Source organism: Astyanax mexicanus, chromosome 8 (genome assembly GCF_023375975.1).
Source record: "Astyanax mexicanus isolate ESR-SI-001 chromosome 8, AstMex3_surface, whole genome shotgun sequence".
Taxonomy (NCBI): domain Eukaryota; kingdom Metazoa; phylum Chordata; class Actinopteri; order Characiformes; family Acestrorhamphidae; genus Astyanax; species Astyanax mexicanus.
In genome coordinates, this window is record NC_064415.1 from 39,400,692 (window position 1) to 39,422,186 (window position 21,495).

Consider the following 21,495-nt stretch of genomic DNA (forward strand, 5'->3'; position numbering starts at 1 on the left):
CCAAAACAGGTTTTGCCAGAAGCTAAATTGTAAACAAAAAAATGAAATAAACAAAAAAAACATACATGTATATCTAAGTCGACTGAACCAACCACAAATAATAATAATAACAATAATAATAATAATAATAATAATAATAATAATCAAGTCAGTAACTAAGAAAACAACAAAACTAAAAGAAAACAATACTCAAAAAAAAAGAACTACTTATTAATAGGCATATTATAATTGAGATATTGATACAAAAAAACACCACTACTAATGATAATATTACCAAAAAATAATAATAAAGCAGCCGACGAAGAAAAACAAAAAAACAAAAAAAAAGGAATTACTATAGCCCCGTATTAAAAAAACCACTTCGACCAATCAGCAGCCAGCCCAGCGGTCACAGCCAATGAAATGCCAGTCCAGCAATGACGCAGCCAGCAGACGGCCCGTAGCCAGTACAGATAGCGGCCGGGACAGACAGAGGCAGCAGCCGAGACCAGTCACAGAAAGCGGAGGCAATAAGCAAAGCCGAGTGAACGGCCGGCGCGGGCAAAAGCAGCAGCAGGTAATTATTACAAAGAGCGCGCAGTGCAGAGCCAGATCGGCGCGCTGAGCTCCGATCCAGAGGAAACAAAGGCAGCAAAGCAGCAGCTGATAGTCTCTTTAACAGAGCACTAACTTAGGCATCACCACAGAAAGCTCCACCGCTACGATCCACCTTTAAATAACCCACGCTCCTTCTCATTGACGCTCAATGCACCAACCGTAAAGGAGTGCAACGAACAACGCGAAAACTGGCAGCATGCCACCTCCCGCTAGATCAAAGGGAAAGGACTGTGGCGCTTCCCCATATATACGTCACTGCCGGATGCACACCTGGCTACGTCACTCTAGTGAGTCCCATAGGTGGGTCATCCCACCACATAAAGACACGCTGGAGCACGAGAGAGAGACAGGGGAGGAATGTTCAGAGTGAGACAGGGGAGTGCGGTGAGTAAACCAGTGGTTGTACCTCATTAACAGAAGCGAGACGCGTGTGATTGGGGGAGAGCGGAGGGGGGATGGGGAAGGGAGCGTGGTGTGTGTGTGTGAGTGAGTGAGTGCCTGAGTGAGGTGGAGAGAGAGAGAGAGAGTAACGCACAGTGACTTGGATAAGTAACTTTAATCTGATTACTGGATTGGAAATAGTAACGCGTTAGATTACTCGTTACTGAAAAAAAGGGTCAGATTAGAGTAACTAAGTTACTAAGTAACGCGTTACTGACATCACTGAACATGAGTGACACACCGTGAGCACAGGTGCACAGAGCAGTGGGCAGCCATGGCAGTAAAGTAGAGTCTGGGTATCAGACACTGGCAGCTTGGGTATTAAATTAATATTACGGAAATTAAACCAACACTTCATTCTTGATGTAAAACAGGTCATCACCTTATATTTGATGATGATTCTTTTGCAAAATTTCAGTATTTCCATAACCTCGAGTATACATTTAATGTAAATACACTAAACATTCTGAACTTTTGAAGCAAACATTTGAGAGTTAATACTGGGTGGGACTTTCTTCCTCCCATAAGAGCTGAAATCTTTAGTCAGAATTTAATCCAATCCAATCTAATCAAGACCAAATATGGTCTTTTTGCACCTTTGTATAAATACAACCATTAGTGACACCAGTAGAGATGATCTGCCTGACATTAAATGTGTTTTACATTTTTTTCTGTATTTCTGTAGTGTATGCTTGACCAATGATTTATAAAGAAAAGTCATAAAAAACATCAGGGGTGCCCAAACTTTTATCAGTATATTTACATTTGTCTATGTCCCACCGGGTATTGTAGACAAAGTATAAAATACTGCTGTATTATATAGTAGTATTATATTATATAGTATTTATACTTTATAAAGTATTACATACTTTGTCTTGATACCCAGTGGTAAACGTACTGATCAAGTTACTTTTTCTTTATTTTAATATCACATGAAAATAAATAAAAATAAATAATGATTTCTTGATCCAAAAAGTGTGATTAATCACAGCTAATTTATAGGGGGCAAACACGTTTTCACAAATGGCTAGATTGGTTATGATTATTTTTTTTTCCCCTCAATAAATTAAATCATCATTTAAATTTTAAAAAGTGCTTTTTTATAATTACTCAGGTTATATTTGTCTGAAATTAAAGTTTGTTTGATTGATTATATATATATATATATATATATATATATATATATATATATATATATATATATATATATATATATATATATCACTATGTTTAAGAATACACAACAGAGAACAGAGAAAGATTGGAGGTTAAAAGCAAACATTTATTTCTGGTAATTCCAAAATGTATCAAAAATGAAAAACAAACAGCTTTGTAACATTAATTTATAAAAAGTAAAGTAAATGAAAGTAAAAAAAAATACAAATAAGGATTTTTAAGCTTTTTTTCATTTAAATGTAAATTAATTACAAACATTGTTATGTATATTCATAATAAGAATTTCAGAAATGTGCATTAATAACATGAAGCTGATTGATGAATAGTTTAAGGAATGGATAGGCAAAAAGGATACATAAAAAGATAAATAAAACAAAATGACCAAATCATCAACACATTAACCTACAACACTCAAAAATAATAACAGAAAAATATAACAAATTAATAATATAAAAATAAAAAAAAACAGTAACAGGTGTTCAAAATGCTTTTTCAAAATTCTTTTCAATGTTTTAATTTTTTTAAATATAAATTTTATCCTTTTTTCCCACTTTAGCTATGCTGATTATCCCACCCACTATCCCAGAAGCACTCCCTCTATCACTGGTGATGCACCGACACTAGGAGTGTGAGAACCAGCATATGCCTCCTCCGATACATGTGAAGTCAGACTCCACCTCCTTTCCAACTGCAGCAGCAAAGTGCAGCAGCTCGGCTCTGATACATCAGCTAACAGAAGCCTGTGCTGAACTACATCACCTTAGGAGTGATGAGGGGTGAGAGCACCGTCTACCCACCCAGAGAGAGCAAGGCCATTTGTTCACTCTCAGACTGATGGCAAGCTGCATGATCGGGATTCGGACCAGCGATCTCCTGATCATAGTGGCAGCGCCTTAGTCCACTCAGAGCCCCCCCATGTTCTGATCTTCTATACTTAAATAGCATAATTCATTTTTTGTAATGTATTTGACAAGATTTTTTTATTTTAAACCTTTTAAATTTTTATTTCTATACATGTTCCTAGTATTTTTGATGATCTGCAAGTGCCTGGTGTCGTCTTATAAGGCCATTATACTATCATAGTGGGGTCAGAAGAGTTTGACAATTTACAGTTTTGATTTTGTTCAGAAATTTAAATGAATAGTAAATACAGTATATATATATATATTTTTTTTTTTTACTTTTTTTACTTTGTTAAGTCTTCAAATGAGCCACATTGCTCAAGGGGCCACAATTCTTGTTTCTACTTTAATTTTGCACTCAGGCAAAAAAAAAATGCTGCTTTGTTTAGGCACAAAATAAATGTTGTGCACATCATTACTAATTGCGTCTTCCTTGTTTTCTATCAAAATATAAAACTAAAGTCCTCATATGTGGACACTATTTTTCTCAGAAACTACATCATGTAAAAAAAGATAATTCTTTGTTTTTACACTAATCAGGTGCCAATTAGCCAAAATAGCAAAGAGAAATAAAAAATGAATCCCTAGTGAAAAAAAAGATTACAGTTTACTAAGCATTATTATGCTATAGTGCAGTAAAGTGTACCTGTAGCCACATAATTAATCAGTACATTTATAGAGTGCTAAAATGGAACAACTTTTTTTTTATACTAAAAATAGTACAAAAGTCTTCCTTAAAGTGTGCAAAGTGTACTTAACTCTAATAAAATGGAACTATTTTAAATATACTTTAGTAACTACTTCATGTATTTAACTGTATTTTAAATATACTTACATAAATTATACACCCAGTATATTAGAATTTATGTTAAATATATGTGATCTATTTACATTAGAGTCCAAATATGTTTTTTGTTCCTGTCTTTTGTAAGTAGCACACTTCTAGTATACTTTCTTGCATACAAAAATATATTTTATATACTGTACTACAATTTTTAGCATGTTACAAATTTACATTACATTTTTTATTGAACATTTAAATGTTAATTAACAATGTATTCTATAATTTACTTATATTTTCCTGATAATAATTACAGAGGATTGAAATTAATTTAATTTAATTTATAAAAATATATATATATATATATATTATACTTTAAGTGAATTACTCTAACGGTTGTTTTTAACACACTTTGCTAAAAATGTACAATAAGTATTGTAGAAGTATATTAAATTACATTAAACTAAAAGGGCACTTCCAAGAAGTCTATTTATTTAAAGTACACTATATTGTACTTTTACAAGTTTTTCAAACATTTGATGAAAACATAATATTAATGTACTTTTAATATACTTTAGGTAAGTACATACATCTGTTAGTTTATTTAAAGCATACTGGAACATTTCTCAATATGTTTTAAGGACACTTAAGTATATATTTTCTTTTACCAGGGATGCCATGCAAGTGTTAAGGTCTTAGGAGTATAACTCCACTTTTGGAATACATTACATTTTCTAGAATTTAACTGTAGATTATTAACATTAAAAATATGAGATCACTCTCTGATCTTAACATTCAGAGCTCGAGAGCACTCAACACACCAACCCGTATCATTACACTCTCACTGACTGTTCAGTGTGGTTACATGGTTCAGTTACAAATGTGTAAATAAAACATTTTTACTTCATTATTGTAAAAAACAGCTCAACTATTAATAACATGGTTGTGAAAATAAAACTATTACTAAAATAATGAAAATACTGTATTAAGCAAAATTTTTAAAAATGTAAATACTTATATGCAGATGCTGCCCTCTTCTGTCAGCACTATTTTAAAGCTTCAGTAAAAGATCAAAGCAACAATACAGGCTTTCATCATGAACCTGTAATAAAAAAAACATTATAAATGAATGAATTTGTTTGTTTAAAAAGCTTAATTACCACATTCAAGCTGGTACTTTACAAGGTAGGAGACCAATAAAATGCAATTGGTGTAAAATCAATTATTATGGAAATTATATACTGAACATTGCTCCTGAACCTACATGCCACCAATAAAACTAAAACAGGAGGTTGACTCATGTTTAATTTTCTTCATAATATACATTGGTATATTTATTTACCCACAGTTCTTTGCACATGTTTAAGGTAAAGGGAAAAAATATATAGAAATATAATAAAATTTGAGTGTGACATTATCATAAAGCCTTATTAGACTGTTCCATACAGAATTTGTGATCAATAAGCTACTGATTCAATAAGCTTACTTCATTAGTAAGTCCTAAAGATGACTCGTCCTTCCTAGACAGCAGCCTATGCTTTGGAACGTGTGGACTGTTAATATATATATATATATATATATATATATATATATATATATATATATATATATATATATATATATATATATATATATATATATTGCAACATGTTAAATACGTATCTATTTATCTTAATTCTGTTGTATCTTCTAATCAATACTGAGAGGTGATGATAAAGGTGAAGGAATTACAACAGCATTTTTTTCAGTTTTGAATCATTCTGGAAATGATATACTGAACATTGCTACTGAACCTACATGCCACCAATACAACTAAAACAGGAGGTTGACTCATGTTTAATGTTCTTCATAATATACACTACTAAACTGTTTCTTCACTCAGTAAAATCCTCCAAAAATCAATGAAACACTACAGAAGAAAGGAATATTCAAGTATCTGGTAATACTTTTCAATAAGGGTCACAAAATTCAGTTACACACAATACTTTGCACACACTTAAGGTAAAGGGAAAAAAATATATAGAAATATAACAAAAATTTGAGTGTGACATTATCATAAAGCCTCATTAGACTGTTCCATACACAACTTGTGATCAATAAGCTACTGAGTCAATAAGCTTACTTCATTAGTAAGTCCTAAAGATGACTCGTCCTTTCTTGACTGCAGCCTATGCTTCGGAACGCAGTTAATAGTGAGCTGTTAATAAGCTAATTGGAGGAAATATATATATATATATATATATATATATATATATATATATATATATATATATATATATATATATATATATATATAATGAACCCTGATATATACATAATGAAAGCCGATATATATATATAATGAACTCTGATGTATATATAATGAAAGCCGATATAGAGTCATATGAAAAAGTTTGGGCACCCCTATTAATCTGAATCATTTTTAGTTCTAAATATTTGGGTGTTTGCAACAGCCATTTCAGTTTGATATATCTAATAACTGATGGACACAGTAATATTTCAGGATTGAAATGAGGTTTATTGTACTAACAGAAAATGTGCAATATGCACATTTGCCAGTGCAAACGTATGGGCACCCTTATCATTTTATTGATTTGAATACTCCTAACTACTTTTTACTGACTTACTGAAGCACAAAATTGGTTTGGTAACCTCATTGAGCTTTAAACTTCATAGCCAGGTGTATCCAGTCATGAGAAAAGGTATTTAAGGAGGCCAATTGCAAGTTGTTCTCCTATTTGAATCTCCTCTGAAGAGTGGCATCATGGGCTCATCAAAACAACTCTCAAATGATCTAAAAACAAAGATTGTTCAACATAGTTGTTCAGGGGAAGGATACAAAAAGTTGTCTCAGAGATTTAACCTGTCAGTTTCCACTGTGAAGAACATAGTAAGGAAATGGAAGACCACAGGGACAGAATGCATATTGCACATTTTCTGTTAGTACAATAAACCTCATTTCATTTCATTATATATATATATATATATATATATATATATATCAGCTTTCATTATATATATATATATATATATATCAGCTTTCATTATATATATATCAGCTTTCATTATATATATATATATATATATATATATATATATATATATATATATCAGCTTTCATTATATATATATATATCAGCTTGCATTATATATATATATCAGCTTGCATTATATATATATATATATATATATATATATATATATATATATCAGAGTTCATTATATATATATATATATATATCAGCTTTCATTATATATATATATATATATATATATATATATATATATATATATATATATATATATATATATATATATACTTTCATTACATTTATATATATACTTTCTTTACATTTATATATCAGCTTTCATTATATATTTCCTGTTTGGCTTGCCATAATATATATATATATATATAATGAACTCTGATATATATATATATATATATATATATATATATATATATATATATATATATATATATATATATATATATAATGATATACAGCAACATTTTATATACATATATCTATATTCTCTTGTATCTTCTAATCAGTACTGAGAGGTGATTATAAAGGTGATGGACCAATACAACTAAAATATGAGGTTGGAACTGTTAAACCAACAGAAGTGGACTTCTAGACTTCTACACTGGATGAGAACAAAGGAGGAGAAGAAAAAATAACAGACAGCAGTTCAGACAGGTAGACAATGGTTTCCTGGGTGGACAGACACATGAGCTCCTGCTGTGTGCTTTTTCTATTTTTTTTTAACTGACACCCAACAGCCATGTCCGACACCATCATCTGTTCTGTTCTCACATCATCATTCTCACACAGCAGCAAGGCCGCTGAGCATTCTGGGAGCCTGTTGAAAGCTCAGTCCTTAAACATACTGCCTCCACAATACTATTACAACAGAGAGGTTGTGTAGTTGTGTAGGGTTCTATCTTATACCCTGCACAAAGTGTGTCACGATGCTTGTTGCTATCTTACACCCCGCCAACAGTCTATTTTCACGTCTTGCACTTACATCAAACAGAAAAAACATATGAAGACTGATGTAGAAAAGTATAAAAATCTCAGGAAGTGTTTGGTATTGTACAGAGGCTCACAACAGAGGGATGACTATTTAAATGGCCTGGGTGAAACATGAAATGTCCAGTATTTAGTAAGAGCCTCTTATACTAAGTGCGCGGGTACGTATGTAGCTATGCTGAGAGCGTAGAGAACATTTGACTTTTTAATTTTTTAAGGCTGAACCAGTGGAGGTGAGTTATATGAAACTCTGGAGACTGTCTTTAATAACTGAATTAGAAATTGTAGGAAACAGGCATAGCTTAATTCTCCTGACTGTGTTTAGCAAACACAAAACTGGGCAATTTCTTAATTATCTCTAAGAGCATTTCCTCACCCCAGTACAACATCTTTTTTACATATAAGCAGTAAAACTCATTATTCTTTCACAAATTCATTAATTTCATTAATAAATGCATATTTGTTTCTAAGCTAAAGCTAATGTTGTGCTGTCATAGTCAGTCTTTTCATTTTAAATCAAATATGTAAGATACTGCTTACCTTTGCTCTGATGTTTGACAATTTTTAATGTCTGGCAACCTGGGAGTACGTCACATCATTCGGTCGAGTCTCTGCATTTAGAATTCATAACACATTTAGAAAAGATGATTCAGGCTTTCAGACCAAAGTTAATTATTAAATTCTGTTATAATTTCTTACCGTTTCTTCTGGGTTTCTTTTTAAATTTCACAATTTCAGTGTACGCCACATCCATGGGCTGGGCTGAAGAATTCTCTACAAAAAAATGAAATCATTCTTTTAAGAAGCTTCTGGATTCATTCCTTAAATTGTCTTGTTAGAAAAGAGCTACAGCTGTGTTTCTGTGATGCTATATGAACAGTTATCACTGCTGTAAATGTGATCACTGCCTGTTACAGAGCAGATAAGATCATTTTATCAACTAGGGAAACTGAATACTGGTGGTAATATAAAAAACACAGTTGAGTTTAATGCTGAGACCCTCCACCCTCAGAGATACAATGCATTCGGAAAGTATTCATTCCCTTTAATCTTTCTCGCCTTTTGTAAAATTCTGGACAACAAATAAATAAAATAAAAAATTATGGTACAGTTATGAAATGTATGGTAAATTCCTGGCAACTATCCAGCTATTTAGCCGTTTATTTATCTGTCGTGTAAGATACAGTCAATATAACACTAGATACAGGTTTTAGAGGAGTTTAGAATTTCTGTATTTTTCCCTTACTCTTCCTCTCACTCATCCTCTCTGTTCTCTGCCTCTTCTATCAGTCTTCACTGGCTTTGCTGGACAGTAGTGAGGCCAGGTCATAACTAAGATCTAGATCAGGCTGCAACAAGGTAGTACAGTAGAATACTCAAATATAGATGTAAATGTTATCTGATAAACTAAGCAGTAAATTACTAGAACCTGTAAAGTAGTAACTCCAGCTCTGGGGTGTGTATTTTTGGAGTAGTGGGATTTTTCAGGAATAACAGGCTTAGCTAAGGCTAACACAGCTAGTGGTGCATGAAGCTAGTTTAGCTAACTACAGATAAAGTTCACACTTTATCTCGTCGTTTCTTGCCATGGTAGAAGTTACTGAACTCGTCTTGCACTGGGTTGTGTAGATTTAGCCTGCCCCAACTTGGCAACCCAAGTAAACTTCGGGTTTGGGGAGGGGTGGGCGGGGCAGACTACTCTCTGTGTTTTTTTGAAATTGGACTGTTGTAGCTATTTCACACGCTCACTCTAATTTCCTACTGACTGTATTCTGCATTCACGGACTGTGCACTACACATTAATAAGGATTTAATACCTTTATTTTTTTTGTAACACCAAACCAGGCCCAGTATGACAATGAGCAAAACGATGAAACAGGATCCCACAGCCACTCCTGCTATTAGACGCATAAATCCAGGACCTGAGAAAAAGAAATATGAATTTTTAATGACATTTTAACAATTTTTACAGAAAAAAAGTGTTTCACGCAGAGTCAAATCCAAGCTTTTGAGTTTGTTTAAAATGATGCTGATTTAAGTGAGGTGAAAATAAAGATGTTGAGACAATCAACATAATGTATTTTTTGTATATCAGTATATCAGTGTAAATACACCGTTGTCTACATGTACTCATTATGGACACCAGCCTATTGGACTCCTACATTTTAAGTGTGTCAATCCAGTTATTGCTGCCAGTATAAAGTAGTGTGAACAGAACTGTTTAATTATTGATTTAAAATAGTATTGTTCTCTAAAGTCATCATTGTTAATGAGTTGTGGTTAGAATTTTAAATATATTTTTTAATGAAGATTACACACCTGGTACAGATGATGTAACTGCATCCCCGGCATGTGTGTTTTGTGTTGTTGACAAAGGAGCCTTGGAAACAGATGACTTGCCTAAAAAATAAAGGAGTTTTTAAAGGGGTAATTGACTTTGGCTAACACACACACACACACACACACACAAACTCACACACACAAACACACACACACTCACACACTCACTCACACACACACAAACACACACACACTCGCACACACACAAACACACACACACACTCACAGAAACACTCACTCACACACTCACACTCACACACACGCACACAAACACACACACACACACACACACACTGACTAGTCCACTAACAGTGACAGGTCTTCCTAGACAGCAACTGTACCTATAGGTACAATATGCACCAAAGGGAATAAAAACAATACAAAACACAAAATGATAAAACACAGTACATATAAAACACAATCAAAGAAACACAACCATGTCAGACACAATTCTAAAAAAATGTTTCCAGTCATTCTTAAATTGAATAGTTTGTAAAAATAAACTGACGTACCTTTCTCTGTACTCTGAACAGTGGTGTGGGGACCCGCCCTGGTTGTTGGTTTGGACTTTTCTGTTAATATTAAATGATGATTAAGTGATTAAATAGATAATAATAAGAGCTTTTTACAATATAAACAGTATTTTATCATTAACTGTCTGCAATGAAAAAAAAAAACATTCTGAAATTACGTCTGAAACAGTAGGTGGCCTTTCCCACAATGTGGTTATAAGTAAACTTTTTCAAATTAATACTTAGCATTTTTTAAATAAGGAGATAGTAGTTGTAAATGATGACTGAGCATCTCAAAATACAGAGTGTTTCTTAAATTAATTACTGAGTATCTCAAAATCATATAAAAGCATCAAACAGAGCATCAAAGCATCTTCAAATATTAGGATCAAATCTAAAACAATGGTTTTGTAGCTTAAATAATGGTTGCAATTCAAAAAGACATTTTACATTTATTTTTAATAATACAGTTTAATTTAAAGTTTAATTTTAACAGACTTCCCAGACAGTAATTGTACATAGATACAATATGCACCATTTTTTTTCATTTTAAAATGAAGATGTTTGTAACAAGAAAGCAGAAATAATGACGTACCCCTTACTGTTCTCTTAACCGTGGTGGGAGGATCCACCCTGGCTGTTGGTTTGGGTTTTTCTGTTAATAATAAAAAATAAAGAGATCAGATATGAATTTACTTTTACAATATAAATAATAGTTCTATTATATTCACTGTTTTAACTTGCTGACTAAGTATAAAAGCATTTAGTTTTAGTCTGTAAAAGTTGTTCAACTTTCATACAGTCTTTCTGTACAGTTTTGTTTCTTACAAATAATAGCAAATAATAAAGTGTAAATAAAACTGTGAATTTGTTTTTATTTTTTGTATAAAATGATCTTTATTAAAATATAATTTTTGAACATTTAATTAGAGAGACACTATATGTCTAAATGTTTGTGCTCCTTTGATGCTCCTACTAATTAATGCATTCAGTTACTATTGCTGACACGTGTAAATGCACAGACAAAGAGGACAGGAAGTAAAGTTGGTCATTGCTGCATTTAATAACTGTGCCACATGCTAATGATATGCAGAATAAATTAACACTGATCTCCAGTCCCTGGGTGTGTGTGTGTGTGTGAGTGTGTGTGTGAGAGAGAGTATATGAACATGCTGTAATGTTATTTTTATTAATTTAAATATTAAATAGCCGTTAAATTACTAATTCAGGAAATGTCTTTGTTACACTGTTATTTTAGTCTTAATCTCCAAAAAATACACCAAAAACAGTAATGACACCAAATCAAATGATTCTCCAATTTAAACACTGTCTTTCTGACTGTACATTAAGCAGCACTCACCTGATACAGTCAGTCTAACAGCAGCACTGATCTCTGAGTAGCTCGGCTCTGTTAACCCTCTTCCCTTACAGCTATAATCACCTTCATCAGACCCATCAACATTAGAGATTTCATATTTCTTCCTCCATTGAGCTTCACTGAGACGATTATTATTCTTAAACCACTCGTAACTCCAGTCTTCTCCACTTTCTATATCACATGTGAGAGTGACTCTCTCTCTGATGAACACTCGCTCAGCTGGCTGCACTTTCACTGTAGCCTTTGGTCTCTCTGTTCAAAAATCACAAACACTTTAGAAACACAGAAACTCTGTCTGAAGAAGATGTCTCATAAGAAGAAACAGAATTCTAAATAATTCTGGAATAATAAAATATTTTTACTGTCATTTTAAAATGAAGCCGTTTTAAAGAAAGAAATCTGAAATAATGACGTACTTCTTACTGTAATCTTGACTGGATCACTGTAGTCTGTGTAGCTGTTTTCTCCTCTGAGTGCTGAACACTGATACTCTGCTGTATCAGACACTGTTATACTGAGTGTGTTGGTGGTTTTATATTCAGGAGTCAGAGGTTGTAACGGCTGAGAGACTCTGAACCACATAAACGTCCATCCAGTGTGTGAGATCTTCAGATCACAGGTCAGAGTAAGTGTGTCTCCAGTGTAGACAGTGGTGAGAGGATTCACCCTCAGTGTTGGTTTGGGTTTTTCTGTTGATATAAAATGATGAAGAGATCAGAGCTGAAGTTTCATGTTTAGAACTTTTTTGGTGTCTACAAATGTAAATTCTGCATTTGGCAGAACAGTTACAGTAGTTTAATTTTCTACTGACTGTAAGCATAAACAATTTTTGATTAAATAAACAGACAGTAAACATTTACAGCAATTTTTAATGACCTATTTTAGTTATTTAGAATAAAACTAATTATGTTATTTTATTCTTATTTGTTGTTTCTGTTTCACAAATAGAATACTGACTCCTGCTTGTTGAATAGATTAAGTGAAAGCAATTGAATTTCAATCAATTAAGTAGCAGATCTATTTATTTAGTTTGTCATACTGTATGATAATGATTAATTAATATATTTCATAGATATTTGTAGTCAAATAAAATTAGTTTCGATTTGTCATTTATATATATATATATTTCATTTAATGAAAATTTTTATATTTTGATATGTAGCTACAGCCAACTCACTTCACATGAGATAAATTATAACTGAATACAGTTTTGTACATGAATGCAGCTTGGATATCTATCTATCTATCTATCTATCTATCTATCTATCTATCCTGTTGTATTAATAATTCACGTAAATTCAAATGTTACTTTAATAGTGTTTTTACTGTTAATGCTAAACACAATAATTAACAATATAAAGAGCACAACCAAAATCTCCCCCAGGGAACCAAATAGATCAGGAACGGTTCTGCACTCAACCTCACCACCCTTCAATCTAATCACTTCCTCTCACTGTATTTCTACTTTCAGTCTCTGAACTGACTGAGGTGTGTAAGATACTGTGTGTGATAAAGAGAAGTGAGCTGATGCTCCTCTATCTCTTCTTCAGTTCATGTACAGGATGATCTTTCTGCAGTCTACACTTTTAACTGTTAATGGTAGAAATAATGTGGTAAAGACGACACACTCACCTGATACAGTCAGTCTAACAGCAGCACTGATCTCTGAGTAGCTCGACTCTGTTAACCCTCTTCCCTTACAGCTATAATCACCTTCATCAGACCCATCAACATTAGAGATTTCATATTTCTTCCTCCATTGAGCTTCACTGAGACGATTATTATTCTTAAACCACTCGTATCTCCAGTCTTCTCCCCTTTCTATATCACATGTGAGAGTGACTCTCTCTCTGATGAACACTCGCTCAGCTGGCTGCACTTTCACTGTAGCCTTTGGTCTCTCTGTTCAAAAATCACAAACACTTTAGAAACGCAGAAACTCTGTCTGAAGGAGATGATTTCTCATCAGAAGAAACAGAATTTAAAATCATTCTGGAATAATTTAACATTTTTGCCATCATTTTAAATGAAGAAGAAAAAATTACGTACTTCTTACTGTAATCTTGACTGGATCACTGTAGTCTGTGTAGCTGTTTTCTCCTCTGATTGCTATACACTTATACTCTGCTGTATCAGACGCTGTTATACTGAGTGTGTTGGTGTTTTTATATTCAGGAGTCAGATGTTGTAACGGCTGAGAGACTCTGAACCACATAAACTTCCATCCAGTGTGTGAGATCTTCAGATCACAGGTCAGAGTAAGTGTGTCTCCAGTGTAGACAGTGGTGTGAGGATTCACTCTCAGTGTTGGTTTGGGTTTTTCTGTTGATATAAAATGATGAAGAGATCAGAGCTAAATTTTCATGTTTAGAACTTTGTGTCTAAAATTAATTACAGAAATGTTACAATAGTCTCTATAAATAAATAAAGTTCAATACAATTTTTGCTTGAATAAATACAGTAACATTAAAATGGTCTGCTTTGTAGTTTTTACTTTGATTTGTTTATTGGGTTTTAGGCTGCTTTCACACTTGCCTTGTTTGGTCCAAACTTATAAACTTTTCAGTTTGAAAACCACAATCAAAGGTCCAGAAATTGATCCAACCAGAAGAGGTGGTCTTGCTTTGCTACTGAATCATGGTCTGTTTTATCTGCAGAGTGAAAACACTTTTCTAGATGATTGAGACTTTCAGACTAACTACAGGAAGCTGAGTCTTTAAACAAACCAGAGGAAAAAGTTTTGTGCAAAAATCCAATTACCCTTAGCATCCAGCACATCACACAGCAGTATGAACACAAACGCTTATACTGGGATTTCATTGATTTACTGTAACAGCAGATTCATTTGAATCTTGAATCTTTGAATCCTTATAAACAGAAATGAAAAGAATCTGAGGATTATCTTCTACACTCGTTCTGCTGTGGGGCGAAAACGTGTAGAGGAGTCAGATCCTGACAAAAAGAAAAACCTTGCTGAACTCATAACTAACATTCTACAGTATAGAGAGATGCAGCTCATGCAGATGTAACTGATGACCACAGACTGTAGTAAAATTCTTTAATCCGCTCACTAAACTGCAGTGTGAAACCAAAACTAACCAAATCAAATGTTCACAATGTAACAAAGACATGAACCTTGGTGTGGACTCTGGTTCGGACTTTTTAAGGTGTAAAAACGACATTATAGTGACTCATTAATACACAATAACTAAATTATTAGTTGGAGCTAATCATTTCATCACAATATGAAAATGTATTCATGTTTAAAAATTACTGATGAATCATTGATTTGTGTCTTCATGCTTACAATGTATTCTCTATTGAAAACAGGTGAATGTTAAAATAGTAAGAATTAAACTGACTTCTATTGAATCTTCTGTTATTATAAACTAATTTAAAGCTAAATGAAAGTCAAGACCTGGAAGCAGTTAATTAATCTTATTAAACACAACCTGCAACCTGTGCATTATGAGATATTCTGCTTCAGTATTCGGTAGAAATACTAAAATCTTAAATTAATGAGATATCATCTCAGTATTTCAGTATTTAAAAATACTGAAAGAGTATCTGAAAAGAATGAATTTGTACTTCAAAATGATGACAGTGCAGTTTGTTTAATAGTAAAAAGAGGTTTTAAATTTTGATTTTAACCTGAGATCTTTTTAACAGATGATAGATATGTTTGAGTCAGATGTGAGATTGTTCAGATTCCTGAATAAATAAACAGACAGATGTACAATAATTTTAACTGTTTGTAAAATGTATTCATTTTGAATTATTTTATGCTGTAACTTTGTAAATAAAAAAATAATTGTACTTGATAGATAGAGTATGTACCACCATATCAACCAATCTCTGTTTATTCCAGTGAGAAATGAATTACTGTTACTTCTTCATCTTATACACATCATCACTTCCTCTCACTGTATTTCTACTTTCAGTCTCTGAACTGAGGTGTGTAAAAAACTGTGTTTGATAAAGAGAAGTAAGTTCATTCTCCTGATTCTTCTCCTTTATGAACACTGCTCAAAAAAAATAAAGGAAACACTTAAAGAACACAATGTAACTCAACCGCACTTCTGTGAAACTAACCTGTCCAGTTAGGAAGCTACACTGATTATGAATCAGTTTGACCTGCTGTTTTGCAAATGAAACAGACAACAGGTAGAAATGAGAGGCAATTAGCAAGACAACCCCTATGAAGGAGTGGTTCTGCAGGTGGGGACCACAGATCTTTTCTCTGTTCTCATCCTTTCTGGCTGATGTTTTAGGCACTTTTGCATTTTGTCAGTTCTCTCACCATAAAGGTAGCATGAGGCGATGTCTACAATACACAGAAGTTGCTCAGGTAGTTAAGCAGTGGGTCAGTAATGGGGTAGGGAGGCATTTCTTTGGAGGGCCGCACAGACCTCCATGTGCTCGCCAGAGGTACCCTGACTGACATTAGGTACCAGGATGAGATCCTCTGACCCCTTGTAAGACCACATGCTGGTGCAGTGGGTCCTGGGTTCCTCCTAATGCAGGACAATGCTAGATCTCATGTGGCTGGAGTGTGTCAGCAGTTCCTGCATGATGGAGGCATTGATGTAGAGGTCTGCACTCCCGCGGTAGTCCCGTCAAAATATGTTGCAGCGCTGTACAGAACTGATTTGTTATTGGCAGGAGGGGGGTTTAATCAATCCAGGCGATGCGGGAGCGGACATCCGCCGCCTCATTAGTAGCAGCCCAGAAGTTGTAGAGAGGTCATACAGGCACGTGGAGGCCACACACACTACTGAGCCTCATTTTAACTTGTCTTGAGGAATTTCCACTACAGTTGGATCAGACGGTCATTTGATTTTCTACTTTTAATTTGAGTATGATTCCAAATCCAGACCTCTATGGGATAATAAATTTGATTTACACTGATCATTTTTATGTTATTTTGTTCTCAACGTATTCCATTATGTAATAAATAAAAAAATTGTTACGTGCAAGTCTAGCCCTAGGGTGCTGGGTATGTTCTGTGTGCTCTCCCTTTGTGTGTGTGTGTGTGTTTCTGTAGGTCGTGGTCCACCTGACCTTCATGGGAGGAGCCAAGGGCTATAAAACCTGCAGTCACCACCAAAATGGCGGCTAGATCTCACACAGGGAGTGGGGCCTATTGTGTGTGCTTCTGGTTCCCCTGCTACCACCATTGCCATGTGCTTTATTCTGAGTGTTTGTTCTTGTAGTCATTCCTTGAGGAATGTCTTTCAGTCCTTTCTTTGACCACTCTGTTCTTTTGTTTAGGATGAATAGTTTAGATTAAGTTTATGTTTTGTTTCTTTCTTTATTTTGACACCGTCACTGTTGGCTCCTCTTAGACCTTTAAACTCCGAGGTCATGGTGTATTGTCTCAGATTGATGTTGTTTGGCAGATTTTAAATAAACAATCACTGATTTTGAAACGTCTAATTCTGGTCTGGTCTCTTCTCCTCCCTTCTGTTCCCTTTGTTGCAACCATTTTAAAAACGAGCCAACCTCGGTTGTAACAATTTTCAACTGGAATATTTTATTCATCAAGATCTAGGACTGTGTTATTTTAGTGTTCCCTTTTATTTTCTTGAGCAGTGTATATAAACTCTTTCTGAAAAAAAGTTTCTCAAAATTTACAGAATTTAAAATCATTTTGGAATAATTAAACATTAATCATAACATAAAATTTAATTATTTTGTAAACATAAAAAGAAATGGGGTACCTCTCACTGTAATCCTGACTGAATCACTGAGGTGTGTAAAGTTTAAAATGAAGCCGTTTTAAAGAAAGAAATCTGAAATAATGACGTACTTCTTACTGTAATTTTGACTGGATCACTGTAGTCTGTGTAGCTGTTTTCTCCTCTGAGTGCTGAACACTGATACTCTGCTGTATCAGACGCTGTTATACTGAGTGTGTTGGTGTCCATATCTTCAGGAGTCAGAGGTTGTAACTGCTGAGAGACTCTGAACCACCTAAATTTCCATCCAGTGAGAGAGCTCTTTAGATCACAGGTCAGAGTAAGTATGTCTCCAGTGTAGACAGTGGTGTCAGGATTCACCATCAGTGTTGGTTTGAGTGTTTTTTCTTTTTCCCAAGTTGCTGTTTAAAAATAAAATGTTAAATGTAAAATGCACAACAGAAATACAGAATATATTTACACCATAATATTATATGTTTAATAAACTAACTTTTTTTTAAGAAAACAGAAAACATGACTCACCTTTTACTGTAATATTGACTGGATCACTGTATTGTGAGGCGTATACTCCTCTGTATGCTTTACACAGATACACTGTTGATCCTGTATCAGACGCTGTTATACTGAGTGTGCTGGGTCCATTCTCTTTCATAGTTTCTAACTGATTAGAGACTCTGTACCACGTAAACTTCCATCCAGTGTGTGAGATCTTCAGATCACAGGTCAGAGTAAATGTGTCTCCAGTGTAGACAGTGGTGTGAGGATACACTGTCAGTGTTGGTTTTTCTGATGATATGAAATGATGAAGAGATCAGTTGATTTGATTTTGCTTTTACATTATAAACAGTAGTTTTATGATGTTAAGATCAGGGTTGTAGTTTAATGAGTTGAATCTTGCTATATTATAAAAATGTAGTACAATGTTTGTACAATATTAGAACATTATTTTTATAATTGTCATGTTTTGCAGCAAGGAGATGTGGAGGTGGAAGCAAATGTTATTTATTAATAACAAACAGAAAACAAAACAAACGGAGTACACTGAGACTGAAAAAACAAAAACACACAGATTTTTAATGTAACAAATGTATACAAATTTATTTGTATTATGAAATATATAATAAATATTTTCATTATACATTATATTGTGGTTGAAGTAATTCGTACAGGCAATATAATATAATTGTATATTAAAAGCTGATGGAATTGTTTACCTTGAGTTTGTCCACAGTGAAGTACAGTCAGCACTACAGTAAGGAAAGAAACAGAGGACATGATGCATTAATGTAATATACAGTATTAGCTTTTATCACTGGTGGAATTAAAGGGTGTATAAAACTCTGATTACAGATGGAGCGGCTGTTTGATTAAAGAGTGAAATCACTGCTTCCTCTTTTGCAGTTTATTAAACACAGAATAAACTCATCTCAGGTTACTGAAGAAAAAACACAGAGATCATGTTCTTCCTTTCAGAAGAAATGCTTTAATCCAGTCAACATTTTCTATTTAAGCATCAGAAGAACTGAATTCAGTCTCTCTCTGTATAACAGAATCTGGTACCTACAGCTTCTTTACAGCTCAGTGAACATTGTGGATCATTAATAATCAGATTTGTTCTCATTAGAATATTTATAGTGGTGTTGTGTAATTTCTCTCTTTGTTCTGCTGTCTGTCGCTTTGCGTTTCTTCTTGTTATTAGAAGAGCTGTGTGTTCTGATTCTGATCTTAATGATGATCTGAAAGTCTGTCTTATTATTTATAAATTATTCTGTATCGTTATGTTGGATATGTTATGTATAGTTTTAGTTTTGTACTTTGTAGTTTAGCAGTTTGTTATTTTATAAACTTTTTTATAAAATATTTTTTTATGGGTCTTAACTTGTATTTTCAGTTTTTTTTTATCTCAGGGTCTCTATTAACAGCTGTAAAGGGATGAGAGATATAACGTAAATCTCCTGTTAGCCTGTATTTATTCATGTGTATGATCTATCAGTGACCTGGGTGGATGAACTAGCTGCTGTTAAAACATGTGATGATCTATGATCAGCACACAGAGCTGCTGGTAATCACACACTGCCTCTATATAACACTGTCGTCTCAATCCTGTTTCACAAATCCGGTCTCTCTATTCTGACAGTATAAAAACACAAACATGCAGAAAATATTGAATAAAAAGGGTAAAAGGAAAAAAGTTAAAAGGGTATGTAGAGAGAAAAATGATAAAGAAAAGAAAATCACTGATTTATTCAGCAATGGGACGACAAATCAGCCATGGAAGAACTATTTCATCGGTTAAGGTAAGATTTGATTATCTAGCTTACAGCATATTAACATTCAGGCTCTTCAGTCGATATAGATGTTTGTGTTTAGCATTAAAAGACTGCTTTATAGCCAAGGTATACCTGCCATCATGTAAAATTTGAGCCACCTAATGAATTTAAGGTGGAGAAATTAGATCTGCTGCTGTAGAAACACAAAGTTTTAGAAGAAAAGATTAATTTAGATTTCTTTACTTTCTTAACTATTTAATATACAACATGTGCACTCCCCCTCTAATCCCAGGTTATTTTGTGCTGCCTGAATTTTGCTATTATATCTTTTAAAATTAGTATATTTTATGATGAAATATTCTAAGTAATCTTTAAATATCTTTTTTTGATTTATACTTTATGAAGAAAAATATTTTATATTACTACATTGAATTTACACACATGGAGCAAAAATGTACCATTCAACTAAGAGTGACTACTTAACTAACTACCTTTGTTGGGACATTTAAAAAAGTTTTTTGTTTACCATTAACAAAATCTATATTGTGAGAACAGTGCTGTTTTTTTTTTTTTTTTAATTTAAACATTTTGTTTTCCTATTTTTTGTGTAGCTTTAACAGTGTTTTTTGTGTAACAGTTTGTTTGCGGTTTGTGGTAGATTGTTGTGTTAAATTTCATTACTTATTATTATTATTATTATTATTATTATTATTATTATTATTATTATTATATGCTGTTATTTACACAATTTACTAATGGTTACAGATTTAGGTTTTTGTTCCTACTGAATATTTGAAATATTGTTATACTGTATAAACCATATAGTTTTTTTTATTATTATTAAAATGTTATTTAACAAAAAACATGTAGCTACGCTGTCAACTTTGATAATAGGCTATAAATGTACCTAGTAAAGTTTATAGCTAAGTGGTTAGTTAAATGAACAACAATAGTTTGCTAACTTCAGTAGATTTAGGTGACTAAAATACAATATGTGCACAGTGCTAACTAATGCAGTAATGTAGTCACTCTCAATGTAACCAGCATCATCTATCTAGTGTTTTAAGCATTTATTGTATATAATCTAGTTTTAACCTGTAGAACTCATCATTCTGAGCTGCATGAAAAAGTTTGATTAATACAAATAATTAATTATCAGTATTTATCAAACATACTCTAGCTAGATCAGCTGCCAGCTACTAATAGTTTTTTATTGAACTAGAAAAATAATTTCTTGTTACATAATCAATTTAAACACCTTCAGTCTTTAATTGTTTTACTGTTTTATTTTACTTTTTATTTCTTGTTTCAGTTTTTTATTTTACTTTTAATTATTTATTAGCTTTTTTGCTGCTTAAATTA

The 21,495-nt window shown here is 33.1% G+C and overlaps 1 protein-coding gene across 1 annotated transcript in view; it reads right to left on the reverse strand.

The window, feature by feature from the left end:
* Positions 1-21,495, reverse strand: part of LOC111190563 (titin-like) — a 135,829-nt gene that overhangs the window by 81,603 nt on the left and 32,731 nt on the right. Inside the window, exons 8-12 of the mRNA XM_049483124.1 lie at positions 19,078-19,128; positions 18,386-18,649; positions 17,974-18,249; positions 13,797-14,066; positions 12,581-12,853 (exon numbers count right to left, since the gene is read on the reverse strand). Of these exons, the coding sequence (XP_049339081.1) occupies positions 12,581-12,853; positions 13,797-14,066; positions 17,974-18,249; positions 18,386-18,649; positions 19,078-19,128 (1,134 nt within the window). The remainder of the gene's footprint in view (positions 1-12,580; positions 12,854-13,796; positions 14,067-17,973; positions 18,250-18,385; positions 18,650-19,077; positions 19,129-21,495) is intronic.